The sequence below is a fragment of the Numida meleagris genome, chromosome 3, assembly GCF_002078875.1.
Source record: "Numida meleagris isolate 19003 breed g44 Domestic line chromosome 3, NumMel1.0, whole genome shotgun sequence".
NCBI classification, from domain to species: domain Eukaryota; kingdom Metazoa; phylum Chordata; class Aves; order Galliformes; family Numididae; genus Numida; species Numida meleagris.
Genome location: NC_034411.1, coordinates 105,336,854 through 105,348,869, shown reverse-complemented (window position 1 = coordinate 105,348,869; position 12,016 = coordinate 105,336,854). Strand labels below are relative to the sequence as shown.

General features: G+C 54.0%; 2 protein-coding genes across 6 annotated transcripts in view; one reads left to right on the top strand and one right to left on the bottom strand.

The window, feature by feature from the left end:
- IFT172 (intraflagellar transport 172) overlaps positions 1–3,333 on the bottom strand; it is a 33,328-nt gene extending 29,995 nt beyond the window's left edge. For 2 of the 3 annotated variants that reach the window (XR_002436897.1, XM_021391838.1), the window contains exons 1-4: positions 3,175–3,213; positions 2,950–3,093; positions 2,739–2,851; positions 1,366–1,405 (exon numbers count right to left, since the gene is read on the bottom strand). Coding sequence is in view for 2 of the 3 variants with exons in the window: in XM_021391838.1 (XP_021247513.1) it covers positions 1,366–1,405; positions 2,739–2,851; positions 2,950–3,093; positions 3,175–3,213 (336 nt within the window). In the remaining variant the exon portion in view is untranslated. Of the gene's footprint in view, positions 1–1,365; positions 1,406–2,738; positions 2,852–2,949; positions 3,094–3,174 lie in introns of all 3 variants that reach the window. The other variant, XM_021391837.1, reaches the window with a different exon arrangement.
- Positions 3,388–12,016, top strand: LOC110396164 (low density lipoprotein receptor adapter protein 1-like). 3 transcript variants are annotated; one of them, XM_021391573.1, is made up of 9 exons: positions 3,388–3,517; positions 6,389–6,531; positions 7,042–7,154; positions 8,106–8,220; positions 8,603–8,675; positions 9,106–9,218; positions 10,181–10,230; positions 11,104–11,144; positions 11,306–12,016. In XM_021391573.1, exons 1-9 carry the CDS (start codon positions 3,433–3,435, stop codon positions 11,467–11,469), a joined length of 897 nt encoding a protein of 298 aa, XP_021247248.1. In that variant the 5' UTR covers positions 3,388–3,432; the 3' UTR covers positions 11,470–12,016. The 3 variants fall into 3 exon arrangements, with proteins under 3 accessions (XP_021247248.1, XP_021247247.1, XP_021247246.1); XM_021391572.1 differs by having other exon boundaries at positions 11,062–11,144; XM_021391571.1 differs by having other exon boundaries at positions 11,059–11,144.

Genomic DNA, 12,016 nt, shown 5'->3' with positions numbered 1-12,016 from the left:
ACTACCAACCTATCTCCCCTGCTGCTGATTGCAGAATGGAAATGGTGGCTGGGGAACAACGAACTGCTTAGGCAGATCCACTGTCTTGGTCAGTCTTCCACGAGGCAGTACATTTTCTTAGATTTCCAAATTTTTCAGCAGAAGTTATCTGGGTCTTGTAGTTGAAGGAGTTAGGGGGAATGCCATAGAAACACAGAGAAGATGCCCATAAAGTTTTTGCAAAAGTGGAATATAGCAACTGCCATGCAATTAGTCTACATGCAAAAGCAGGCAAACAGTAGAGGGTAATGTGAAACCACGAATATTCTTGGAGCATCTTGGCTAGACGAAGATATATAAGATATCCAGGTGAATCTGTGTGGAACAGCATTTTTCAGGACAGAAATCCAGTCATTCGGGATACTGAGCAAAGAGGGAGATCAGGTGTCTACTCTGGAGCAATGTCACCTCATTTCTGGAACAGGTTTCTGAGGGAAGTGGTCACAGAACCAAGCCTGCTGGAATTCAAGAAGTGTTTGAACTATGCTCTCAGAAATACGGTTTAATTTTTGGGTGGTCCTGTGTGGAGCCAGGAGTTGGACTTGATTCTTGCGAGCCCCTTCCAACTTGGGATATTCTACGATTCTATCCAATCACCATCCTCTGTTCTTTGCACTCTGTGCTTACATTGCTAGACAGCCTCCTCCATCCCATTACATCTCATCGTTGTTTCAGATAACTGATTTTCTCTGGGTGTCAGCACATGAATTGCTACTGGGAAGGGCTGCAGGAATAACATAAATGTCAACAGCACAATTACAGGCAGTGCAATTGCTTTTCCAACTGAAAGGGCCCATGCATCGAGCTTCAAGGACAGGAGGAGGAATGAGTAAGCAATAGAATCTGGTTAGGAATCACTGGACAGTTTTTCTTCTAGTTTTGGTCTCAGAGAGGCACCAGTATTGCTCTGATGGGGGAAGCAATGGATGGATTACAGCAAATGTCTGATCTGTGATCAGCAGCAGAAATATTTAGAGCTGCTGACCTGTAAAAAGACAGGCTCAGATTCTCTTCTATTTTTCCATTTCAACTCACTTAAAACATTCTGCCAATGATGCCAAGAGTCATCCCTGAAGTTTTATAACTGACTGCACTGATCAATCAACAGTTAATTTCTGTGTCACACCACAGCATTATGAAGACTCTCAAGCTTGGAGACTCAAAATGTAGAGATTATCTTAGCTTCTATCCACGTCTTTGAGTAATCAAATATCACTGACAGTTTGCCCACATAAGCCTCTGAGTATGAGCAGAGAGACGTTCAATTGTTGTCTTTATCCTACCTCTGTGGGAGAAAATGGAATTAAACGGGAGTCTGGGTCTCACCATCTGGATGAACTTGTTGCATATCACCTTCTTGTCACCCCTGCAGAAAAAGGCAGACAAAAATGACTGTTGGTGAAGCTACTATTCTGTCTACCCCACCCTTTATATTCAGCCCATTTTAATATTGCCAAACACAGGTCGTTTAAGTTTGGTATGCTGGTTTTCTACCACGGGCCAATTTTAGGCAGAAGATTTTCAGAAAAAAAAAAAATATATATTCATTTTGCAAGACTAAGGTGATGGGAAAATGTGGGAATTCTCTGAGCTTCCAAAACTTTGGTGATATGGCTTTCTGATCAGCACTAGCACTACACACAACAGCAAAGAAGTGTGAGGTGAGGCAGGTGTGTGTCTCTGTTCCACATCTATCAAGCAGGGGACAGCAGCGTTGGCTTTACAGTCACAGTTCCACAGAAGTTGGCACATGCTCCCACCAGGTTTCACAATGACTGTGTACAAGGAAACTCTATTTGCTGCTCACCATGGAAAGACCTCAGTGAATCACTGCAGGTTAGATGATCGGTACCACTGCGTGTCCATCATCTGGCTGATGACCAGACTTGGATGAGAACCCACACCAGCACCCAGAAAGTGTGCTGCATGGAGAGAGTCACTCCCTTCACATACAGAATCACACAGAATTGTAGGGATTGGAAGGGACCTCTGGAGATCATCTAGTTCAACTTCTTCTAAAGAAGGTTCCCTATAGTAGGTTGCACAGGAAAGCATCCAGCACATGGGTCTTGAATATCTCCAGAGAAGGAGACTCCACAACTTCTCCGGGCAGCCTGTTCCAGTGCTTTGTCACCCTCACAGTAAAGATCTTCCTCACGTTTGTACGGAACTTCCTGTGTTCCCAGATCTGCCTGTTGCCCTATGTTCAGTTGCTGCACACCACTGAAAAGAACTTGGCCTCATCCATTTGAATCTGGCACTTCAGATATTCATAAACAATGAGATCTCCTCTGTCTTCTCTTCTCCAGGCTGAAGAGTCCCAGGGTTCTCAGCCTTTCCTCGTACAGGAGATGCTCCATGCTCTGATCATCTTTGAGTCTTCTGCTGGACTCTCTCTAGGAGATTTCTGTCTTTTTTGAACTGAGGAGCCCAAAACTGGACACAGTGCTCCAGATGTGGCCTCACCGGGGCAGAGCAGAGGAAGATCACCTCCCTCACCCTGCTGGCCATGCTCTCTGCAGTGCACCCCAAGGTACCATTGGCCCACTGGCTCTTCTGGCCACAAGGACACAGCGCTGGCTCATGGCCAACTTTTGGTCAACCAGGACACCGCTGGCCTTCTCAGACCAGACCTTCTCACACCAGACGCCCTAAGCCCTTCCCATGGGTGCAGCACCGGACACCGCCACCAGACTCACCACTCCTCTCCGATCCTGTAGACGTAGACAATGTTGTCTGTTTGGCCGATGGCGATTTTGGTAGAGTCCGGGGAGAATGCCATGCCCTTCACCACGTAGCTCTTCCTGCCATACTGTGGACAGAGGGCGGCCTGAGCCCCAGGGGAAGGCCACCACGTCCCATCCACACAGCCCACGGCCACGGGCAGCAGCCTGGGCCCGGGACCCTCACCTTGGCATCAGCGGGCTTGGTGGAGAACTTGTCACGCCGCTCACCGTGCTCGTCGTACAGCAGCACCACACGCTCCGCGGTACACACGGCGAAGCGGCCGCTGTTGGCCGACCAGGCCATGCAGGTCACACGCGCGGTGCCGTCCTGCGGGACACACACAGCCTCAGCGCCGCCGCAGCCCCGACTCCCCCCGGCTCCCCCCGACCCGAAACGACCAGACTCGACCTGCGGGGCCAGCAGGGTCCGCACGTGTCTCAGCTGCATCGCGCCTGGACCGAGAGCGGTAGCCGCGCCGGATCGCACGGCCGCCTGGCCCCGCTACAACCCACACGCGTTGCCTAGCAACCCCGGGGCCCGCACAGCTGATGGCGTCATCGCGGTGCGCCCCGAGTATTTATACAGCCCCGCCCCTTCCTGTCCCGGTGTCTCCACTTCCGGTCCCGCCCCGTCCCAGTTCCGGCAGCGCTCGGCCTCGGCGCGGCCATGGAGGCGCTGCGGGCGGCGGGTCGCGCTGTGCTGCGGAGTCCGCGTCTCGCCCGGCACGGCTTGGGGCTCTGCCGGCGGCGCAGTGAGTGTGGGCCGGGGGCGGAGGGGGGGGGCCGAGGGTCGGTGTAGTTCTGGGGTCCTCGCAGGCCCGTGGGGCGAGGAGCGCTGATCTCGGCCCAGCCGGCCCTGGGACAAGTTGGGGTCCGTGGGCCCGGGGCCGGGCTGTGGCTGCGGGTGGGCCGCGGCCCCCGTGGTGCTGAAGCGCTGCGTGAGCTGTGCTCGGAGCTCGGAGCGAGGCCCTGGCATGGCATTGAGGAGGGCTCCCTGGTAGCTGCAGCCTTATGTGCTGCGCAGATGAGGTCTTCCGATTTCCCCGCGGATTCAGGTTGCTTCAATTATGGGTCAGAGCGTTCTATAAGCGTAGCAGTAATGTTCTGGGAGCTAATCCCAGGAAAGAGGTGAAAAATAACCCTGAGAAGTATTATCTCAGCGTGAACAGCAGATGCCTGGGTAATTCCCAGGGAGGCGTTTGAATCTAGTGCTTCTAATGATGCATAGAATTCTTTGGTCCTGGTCCCTCCCTCCTCTATGGGGCGAATCCAGACAGACTGACTCCTGGTACCTTAACCTTTCTCATCCTATGTAACGCTGGTGAGGCTGCATCTTGAGTGCTGTGTTCAGTTTGGGGGCCCTCACTGCAAGAAAGATATTGAGGCTCTGGAGCGTGTGCAGAGATGGGCAACGAAGCTGTGAGGGGTCTGGAGCACAAGTGTTATGAGGAGCGGCTGAGGAGAAGGCTCAGGGGAGATCTCATTGTTCTCTATGTTCTCTATACCTGAAAAGACGATGTAGTGAGGTGGGGATTGGCCTCTTCTCCTAGGTAACAGCTATATGACAAGAAGCGACCGCCTCACATTGTGCCAGGGGAGGTTCAGGTTGGGTATTAGAAAGCATTTATTCTCATAAAGAGTGGTGATGCAGTGGCACAGGCTGCCCGGGGAGGTGATGGAGTCACTGTCCCTGGAGGTGTTCAAGAAGAGGGTAGATGTGGCACTGAGGGACACGTTCAGTGGGCATGGGGAGGTGGGTTGGATGGGTGGACTAGGTGATCTTAGAGGTCTTTTCCAACCTCAGTGATTCTATGATGATTCTACAGTCTTCTGTGCCGCCATCCTTCTGCTCTCTGAGATTTGAGGAGGTAAACGTGTACTCAATTCTGCTTCATCTGTCCTTGAAAAGCATCCCCAGAGGAAGTGCTTGGTATGAAAGAAGTGTTCCTTTGTGTATGGCACTGATCTCAAAAAAAGTTTTTGTCTTTGAGAGTGAGCTTTCTGTTGGCTTTATCTGATGAGAGCAGAGCTTGTATGGATGCTTTTACAGTGCTTGCTTTGTATTTCCTCTGCCTGTAATAGTGGTGTGAGGGCTCCTTCTTCTACCAGCACATGTAGAATGTGAAGTAAATCAGTTTCTGAAGGAAGCTGAACGTGCTGAAGGCCCTCCCCAGGGAATTCAAGGAGGTCGAGGAGGTGATTGTCCACATCTACTCTGCTCTTGTGAGGCCCCACCAAAAGTGCTGAGAACCCGACATAAGAAAGACATGGACCTGTTGGAGTGGGTCCAGAGAAGACCATGAGGATGCTCAGGGGGCTGGAACACCTCCCCTGTGAGGACAGGCTGACGGAGCTGGGGTTGTTCACCCTGGAGAAGAGGAGGCTCCAGGGAGACCTCATTGTGGCCTTCCTGTACCTGAAGGCCTATGGGAAAGCTGAGGAGGGACTCTTTTAGTGAAGCACTGGCACAGGTTGCCCAGAGAGGTGGTGGATGTCCCTGCAGGCACTCAAGGTCAGGCTGGATGGGGCTCTGAGCACCTGATGGAGCTGTGGGTGTCCCTGTTCAGTGCAGGGAGTTGGACCAGATGACCTTCAAAGGTCCTGTCCAGCTCAAACAATTCTATGATTCTTTGACAGAGAGTGCAGTGATAGGGTAAGGGGTAACAGCTTTAAACTAAAAGGGGAGGTTTAGATTAGACGTTAGGAAGAAATTCCTCACTACTGAGGGTGGTTCTGGGCACCCAGTTCCAGTGAAACCGTGGTGCCCCATCCCTGGCAGTGCCCAAGGCCGGGCTGGATGGGGGCTTTGGGCAACCTCCCTGCCCATGGCAGGGCTTGGAATGAGGTGGTCTTTAAACTCCTTTCCAGATCAGAATACTCTGGGATTCTAATCTGCTTTGAACAGATGCTCTTTGTCCTTTTTTTTTTTTTTTTCTTAATAGACCAGTAATGCACATGGAGTTCTCTCTGTGCACTGGAATTCATCCATAAAGCACATTCTTCTGGAAGCTAGCTTGCAGCCTTGAAATGCCAATCTAAGCTTTTCTGTAACACAGAGCCTTTATAGGGTGATTGCTTCCCAGTGACCGCCACTTCAGCTGTGAGTGCTGGACAATCTGCCCCTTTCCTGGCAGCCTGCTGCTGCAGATAACAGCAGATAATATTTTGGCTTTGCTTGCACCGAGACACCTTGGGGATTTCCATCTGAGTGGGGCAGCAAATACTGCTGCTCCTGAGATGGGGCAGCGCCTGAAGTGGATGAGGTGAATGCAGTACATAGCACGTGCTGCTTGCAGCGAAGGAGATGAGGCCTGGAAATGTTAGGTTTTGACAGATAGCACTGAACACTCTGCAGCTTCTGAGGCCCTGTGCAGATATGCAGGAGCTTATTGTCTTCACTGGCAGAGCTTATTCCTCCAGGGCTAAGGGCTTTGAGGGTGGACTCTCTTCCTCTTGTGTTCTTCCAAGATTGTCACAAAGCCAGGAGAGTGCCGTGGTGAGTGCAGGTTGCAGCACTGCTGCTGGGAGCGCTGAAGCTGCTACAATGTGAGGTGGCTCTGCTGGGACTAGCCACGGGGCTGCTGGTACGTGGCTTCTGCTGCTAAATCATTTTGTCTTCACAGAGCTTCCTGAGAGCTGGGCTGATATGCAGGAACCGCTGCTTGAGGGGATGTGCTTCACTCTGAAGTATCTAGGCATGACACTGGTAGAGAAACCCAAAGGGGAAGACATGGCAGCTGCTGCCATCCGCCGGATCGTCGCCACGGTGAGAGCCAGCTCTGTGCTGGGGTAGAGAAGAGCCAGTTTGGAGCCCAACCACTAGACTTGGGAAACACTGACACTGCAGTCTTGAGCTCCAACTAGGGACTGTGCTGTTCCCAAGAGAAGGGTGGCTTGCAAGGAACTGGCTGATCTCCACCTCAGTGCTTTGGAGGAAGCTGTTTTTCTGCAGGGCAGCCACCACTGCCTGCTTCCACACATGCTGGGAGCAGGACTTTGTCCCTCTCCTCACAGAGAGGAGGGCGAGAATTGGGGGAGGTGGGGTCTGTCCTTTCCCATGTGCATGGCAATAGCATGAAGGGACTCCTGGGATGTCCTGCACAGGATGAACCTGATCTCCAGGCTCTTGCTTTCCTGTCCCTATGGCAGGAACCTCTGCAGCATGGGTCCTAGTGAGTGACATTCTGTACAGAATCTGGGGGGGGGTTCGGGTAGCAGGGTGGGGTGAGGGTCCTCGCTGGGTCTTCAGAGGTGTCTGGTATCTCTCTGCTACCAGGCACGGGTGGGAGCTCGCAAGTTCCAGAAGGTGATTCTGACAGTGTCTCCAAGGGGCATCTCACTGCAGGACGCTGACACAAAGGAGATGGTCGAGAATATATCCATCTACAGGTGGGCATGGCATGTAGGAGGGCCTGGGTAAGGGAGGTGATCCTAGACCATTCTGTGATTCTGGGTCATTCTATGATTCTGGGTGTTCCCTAGCAGCCAGTAGGAGATTGGTGGGATCTTGAGCAGCAAGGGTGGGCTGGGCTGTGTGCTGGCCCTCACAGCACTGCCTGGGTCTGAATGCATGCAGGGACCTGAGCAACCTTGTGTTCTCTGTCAGTATCTGGCCTTTTCTGTGGGCCCTGCTTGTCTCTTCTGCATCCTGCGTTCAGCAGGATGTCAGACTGGGGCTGATGGATGGAAGGCCACCACAACTAGGGCAAGACTGCATGTCTACCTCTTTTTGCTGATGAAGGACCAGAGGACCACCTTTTTCCCTTCTGGCTGCAATGGCCCGAGTGTGCCTTGGCCTGCAGCTCGCTTGAACTGGCTAAAGGCAGTTTAAAGAGCTGTTCTTCTGTTTGTTTGCTTCCTCCTTACTGCTGCCAGTTGTACTTTGGCTGTGTGTTTGTGGGAGGGGAGCATGGCTGAAGGCTGATGGGAAGCACAGTCAGAGTGTGTCCTTGGTGTAAAAGTTGGGACTCAGCATGGGAGCTGATGCACCAAAGCAGAGCATCCTACTGCCTGGCCTCCAGTTGTGCTCTTGGAGGCAATCCCCCACTGTTTTATGCTCCTTTTGGTTCAGTGCTTGAGTTCACACCTAGGCTTGAACTGGGCATCAGACTGCCAAAGAGCACTTGGAGCAACACAAGTTGGGGATACTTGTGGATGCAGTGATCTCTTACTAGCTCTAGGTCCCAGGCAGCCTTTGGTCCTTTCTGGGAAGCTGGGCTGCTGGTTATCCAGGGCAGGTAAAAGTCTCAAGCTGTCCCTACTGCTTGTCGGTATGCTGGGAGCACAGCAGACATGTGCAGGGTTCCCCTGTTGCTTTGAGCAGCTCCTCTCTGCCCATAGGATCTCCTACTGCACAACAGACAAGCTGCAGAACAAAGTCTTCGCTTACGTTGCACAGAGCCAGGAGAGCGGGGCGCTGGAGTGCCATGCCTTCCTGTCACCCAAGAAGAAGATTGTAAGCACTTCTCTTTTGCTCTTGGCTCTTTGAGGTAAGGGTGGGAACGAGGCCCTTTCTTCCCCTTCAGAGAGAGCAGGCCCTTACTTCTTTGCACCTAGCTGGAAATAGAGCCAGGGAATGCACGTTTCCTCATAATGTGCGGAGGTGGATGGTGAGCAACAAGAGGTTTTTCTGTCCCAGCTCCTCTGGGATCTCCTCTTGGCAATGGTTGGCCCATATGCACAGATTGGCAGAGCATTGAGCCCTGGCCTTCCACACGAGCACTCCACAGGGAGATGCGACAAGGGAGGCCTGGAGCACCTCTGTTCTTGAGCAGCACTGTTGCCTTGGCTTGGGGGCAGAGGTGGAAGTAGGCATTTCCCCTCTTTCTTGTACACAGGCCCAGGCTGTGACTCTGACGGTGGCCCAGGCCTTCCAAATGGCACTGGATCTCTGGGAAGCAGCAAATGCAGGTAGGAGGAATTTCTCTGACATTTCCCTCTGCCTGGTCCTGGGATCGGGGTCTGCATTGCCAGACTCTGTTTTGGGCTGTGTGGAGGAGAGATGGCTTGCTGCTTGGGTGGTGAAATGCACCAACCAGGGCATTGTCCTTGCTGTTGTGCTCTCTGCTGCTTCCCCATGTGGGGAGCCTGCCCTACCTCTGGCTGGGGTTGTCCCTGCTGTCCATGCTGACCTCCTCTGCATTGCTGAGCTATTGCACAGCTCAGGGCCCTGTGGCACCTGCCATGAGCAGTGTCCCTCCCCACGCCCCCATGTTTGTTTGCACTGTCCTCCAAGTACAGCAGGGGCATCTGTCTCTTGCCCACAGTCCTGCCTGTACATCCCCTGCTGGGCCTTGTTCAAGTTCCAGGCGCTAACTCTGCTGCTTTTGCCCTGTCCCAGGCTCTAGGCAGGAACAGCCCCTTCACCCTCCATGTGTCTTGGAGCGCAGTGAGCCCAGCAGAGCAAGTGAGCCAGCTCCCCCGGGGAGCCCTCCCTTCAGACACCAGTTTGGGGTACAGTATGTGCAAGTCTGGCCCATGCCCAGGGCTGTCACGCATTAGGGCAGGAGAAGAGTAACCTTTATGCAGCTCCCTCCTCCTGGCCTTTCAGGCTCCTGTTCGTATCTGCACAGCCCCCCTTGTAGGTGTGGGCCTGACGTGACAAGGAGCACTCTGTGCTCTGTCTGTCTCACAAGGCAGGAGCCTCAGGTGATCTTTGCTCCAGGAGCTGACCTGTCAGGCCCAGCACTGCTGCAGCCAGCCCTGTTGAACAGGGAGCTGGGACCTGCTCTGCACACTTGGTGCCATGGTTTGGGGTGAGGCAGCCTCTCTCAAGGAGAGGAACCTTTGTCTGATCATCATCTTGCCAGCCTGGGATAAGGCTCAGCCCTGCCCATCTGCACAGCACCCACTGAATGTCCAGAGCCAGTCACAGCATTTCTAGTGTTGCAAGTCTCTGTTGTCGTTGTGTCCCTGCCCAGGAGCCTCTGAATGCTTGCTTCTTGACTTCGTGCTCCCAGCATTGGCCCAGCCTGGCAGTGGTTGGGGCCATCGTTGCTTGCAGTGTGCTCCAGGTGGTTCTCTGCCTGGCCCTCCAGCTGGGACGTGCTCACCCTGCTCCAGCGTCTAGGCAAAGGTGTGCTGTGTGCAGCAGCTGTCTCAGCTTGGTGGCTCATCCCCAGTTCACGCCCTGTGTCTGGTGCTCTGCTGGCTTGGGGAATGTGAGGATAACCTTGGTCTGTCTCTTCCCTTGTGTGGCTGTGTCTGAGCTCCAAGTATTTCATCAGCCCAGTACTGCAGGTGTCATTTTTCCCCTTCCTGCTTGTAGGCGAGTCTTGTCCTTGTCATGCCTGGTGGGTGACTGTCTTGTGAAGGTGCTGGGGACAGCCCTGCTGCCCCAGAAGAGGCTCTGGGCATCCCGGACTGGATCCTGGTAGAGACCTACTTTTCTGTTTGTTTGTTTGCTTGCTTGCAAGGAGGAGGAAGAGGAGGAGGAAGATGAAAACCTCGATGAAACTTTATCTGGGTAGGTGGTGAGCTACTGCCTGTGTTTAAGGAACACTCTGATGAATCCTGTCTTATTTCCTTCTCCATGTCCCAAGCAAGGGGAACTGCTGAAGCCATGAGCATTGTGGGAGCTTGGATGAAGTCTGTGAGGGAGCTTTCTGCTGCTTTATCTGCCTCTGTCAGCTGAGGTTGAATGTACAGGGGGCTGAGTTGTGGGGGACAGATCTTGCAGTTCAGCTCTTGCAGTGGGGGGTAGATACTTACCCTCAGGACAGAAGAGACATCTCTGGGTATTTCTGCCTCTCTTAGCTGAGGACAACGTATCCAGGTGTGCTTCGCACGTGGAACCCAGAGCTGGCCCTCTCCTTCCCCTGATTTCTGTGGGCTTGGGCCAGGGTGGATGCCTGATCATCCTCACAGTGTGGACTAGGAGCTGGGACTGAGCTTGGGAGGAGCTGATGGTTCCAGGCCAGAAGTGGAGGATTAACCCATAGGTCTTTCCAGAGATGCCTGTGGTGGTGGGTTTGATGAGCCTGTTCCATTATGGCTGTTCTCATGCACCTGCCAAGCCAGTGCCTGATGGGTCTGGTGATGCCAGCAGGCTGAGACTGCTCTGAGCAGGTGTCATCTGGGGATCAGCGTGTGCGAAGTCAAAAGGTGTGTATGTGTCCCTTCAGTGTGGTCACTTGTTCTTGGGGGATTCTTGATGGGGAAGAGATGTGGCTTTCCAGTGTCCCAGATGGCCTGGGGAAAAGGTTTGGTAGCAAGTAGACTAGGGCCTTCTGCAGTCTGAGTGCCTGGTACTGCTGGGCCTACGTTGCCAGGGTCATGAGCATGGGTCTCTCAGCAGGTGCTTGCTTGGAGATGATGGGTGCTCTGTTCTCTTCCAAAGCTGCATGGAGGAGCTGGGGAGGGGAACCCATGGACCAGCAGGTAAGCGTTCTCCCTCTGCGTTGCTTTTCCACCTCCCCCCAGCACGGCCCCTGCAGAGGGAGGGGGCTGATGGCTCTCTTGGGAAGGTCTGCTTCCCCTCCCTGTCTGTTTTGTCCGTAACAAACATTATGGACCAGATCTCCCTCCCTCTTGCTTTTCAGAGTCGGCGCCTCCTGTGCCCAGAGCGAGCTCATCTACTGCACAGCTGCCGCTGAGCTGGCCCCGCCTGGGGCAGCCCCCAGGCAGCCGGAAGGAGCCAGGAGGACTTGGAGACCCCCCTACAGCTGGCCCTGGGACCGAGTGCCCCGAGAATCCCCTGGGCTAAGCCATGTCTCTGCAGCAACGGAGCAGCCACTCAGGTTTCACCCTGTGCCTGCACCCAGGCCGGTCAGTGCCTGCACCGTCCCCAGGCACGGGGGCTGTGGGCACCGCTGCCATGCAGCGCGGGGACTGTGACCCCCGCTCCTTGTCCTGATGCCCACCTGCATGAACCGCCTCAAGCTGCAGTTGCTCCCCGCTCCCCTTTAAGGCTGATGGACTGGTGTTCGTTGCTCTGCCTGCGCAGGCCCAGCCACCCCACGTGCCCTGAGGCTGCAGGATGTAGGCGGTGCACCCAGGGCTGCGCTGATCTGACTTTACTCCTTGTAGTGGCAGCAGGGACCAGCCGAGGCCGAGCAGCCTGCTGGGCACGGGGCTTGCTCAGCAAATTGAAGGTGCATATAACCTTTGGGAAGCCATAGCTGTTGGCCTGGAGGGGCCTTGCCCCTGCAGTTCAGCCCTGCACCCTCCCACGAGTGAAGCGAGCTGTTTTTGAAAGGAAAGCTCTGCATTTGTAGGGAAATAAACTGAGGGTGGTTTGTTGTTTTTTTTTC

What these genes read in the sequence shown, in the direction of transcription:
- LOC110396164 (XM_021391571.1), top strand. Translation starts at nt 3,433, where the DNA reads ATGGAGGCGCTGCGGGCGGCGGGTCGCGCTGTGCTGCGGAGTCCGCGT. An exon ending in TGTCACCCAAGAAGAAGATT is followed by an intron (nt 8,221 to 8,602) that starts GTAAGCACTTCT and finishes TCTTGTACACAG; the next exon opens with GCCCAGGCTGTGACTCTGAC. An exon ending in CTCGATGAAACTTTATCTGG is followed by an intron (nt 10,231 to 11,058) that starts GTAGGTGGTGAG and finishes TGGGTCTCTCAG; the next exon opens with CAGGTGCTTGCTTGGAGATG.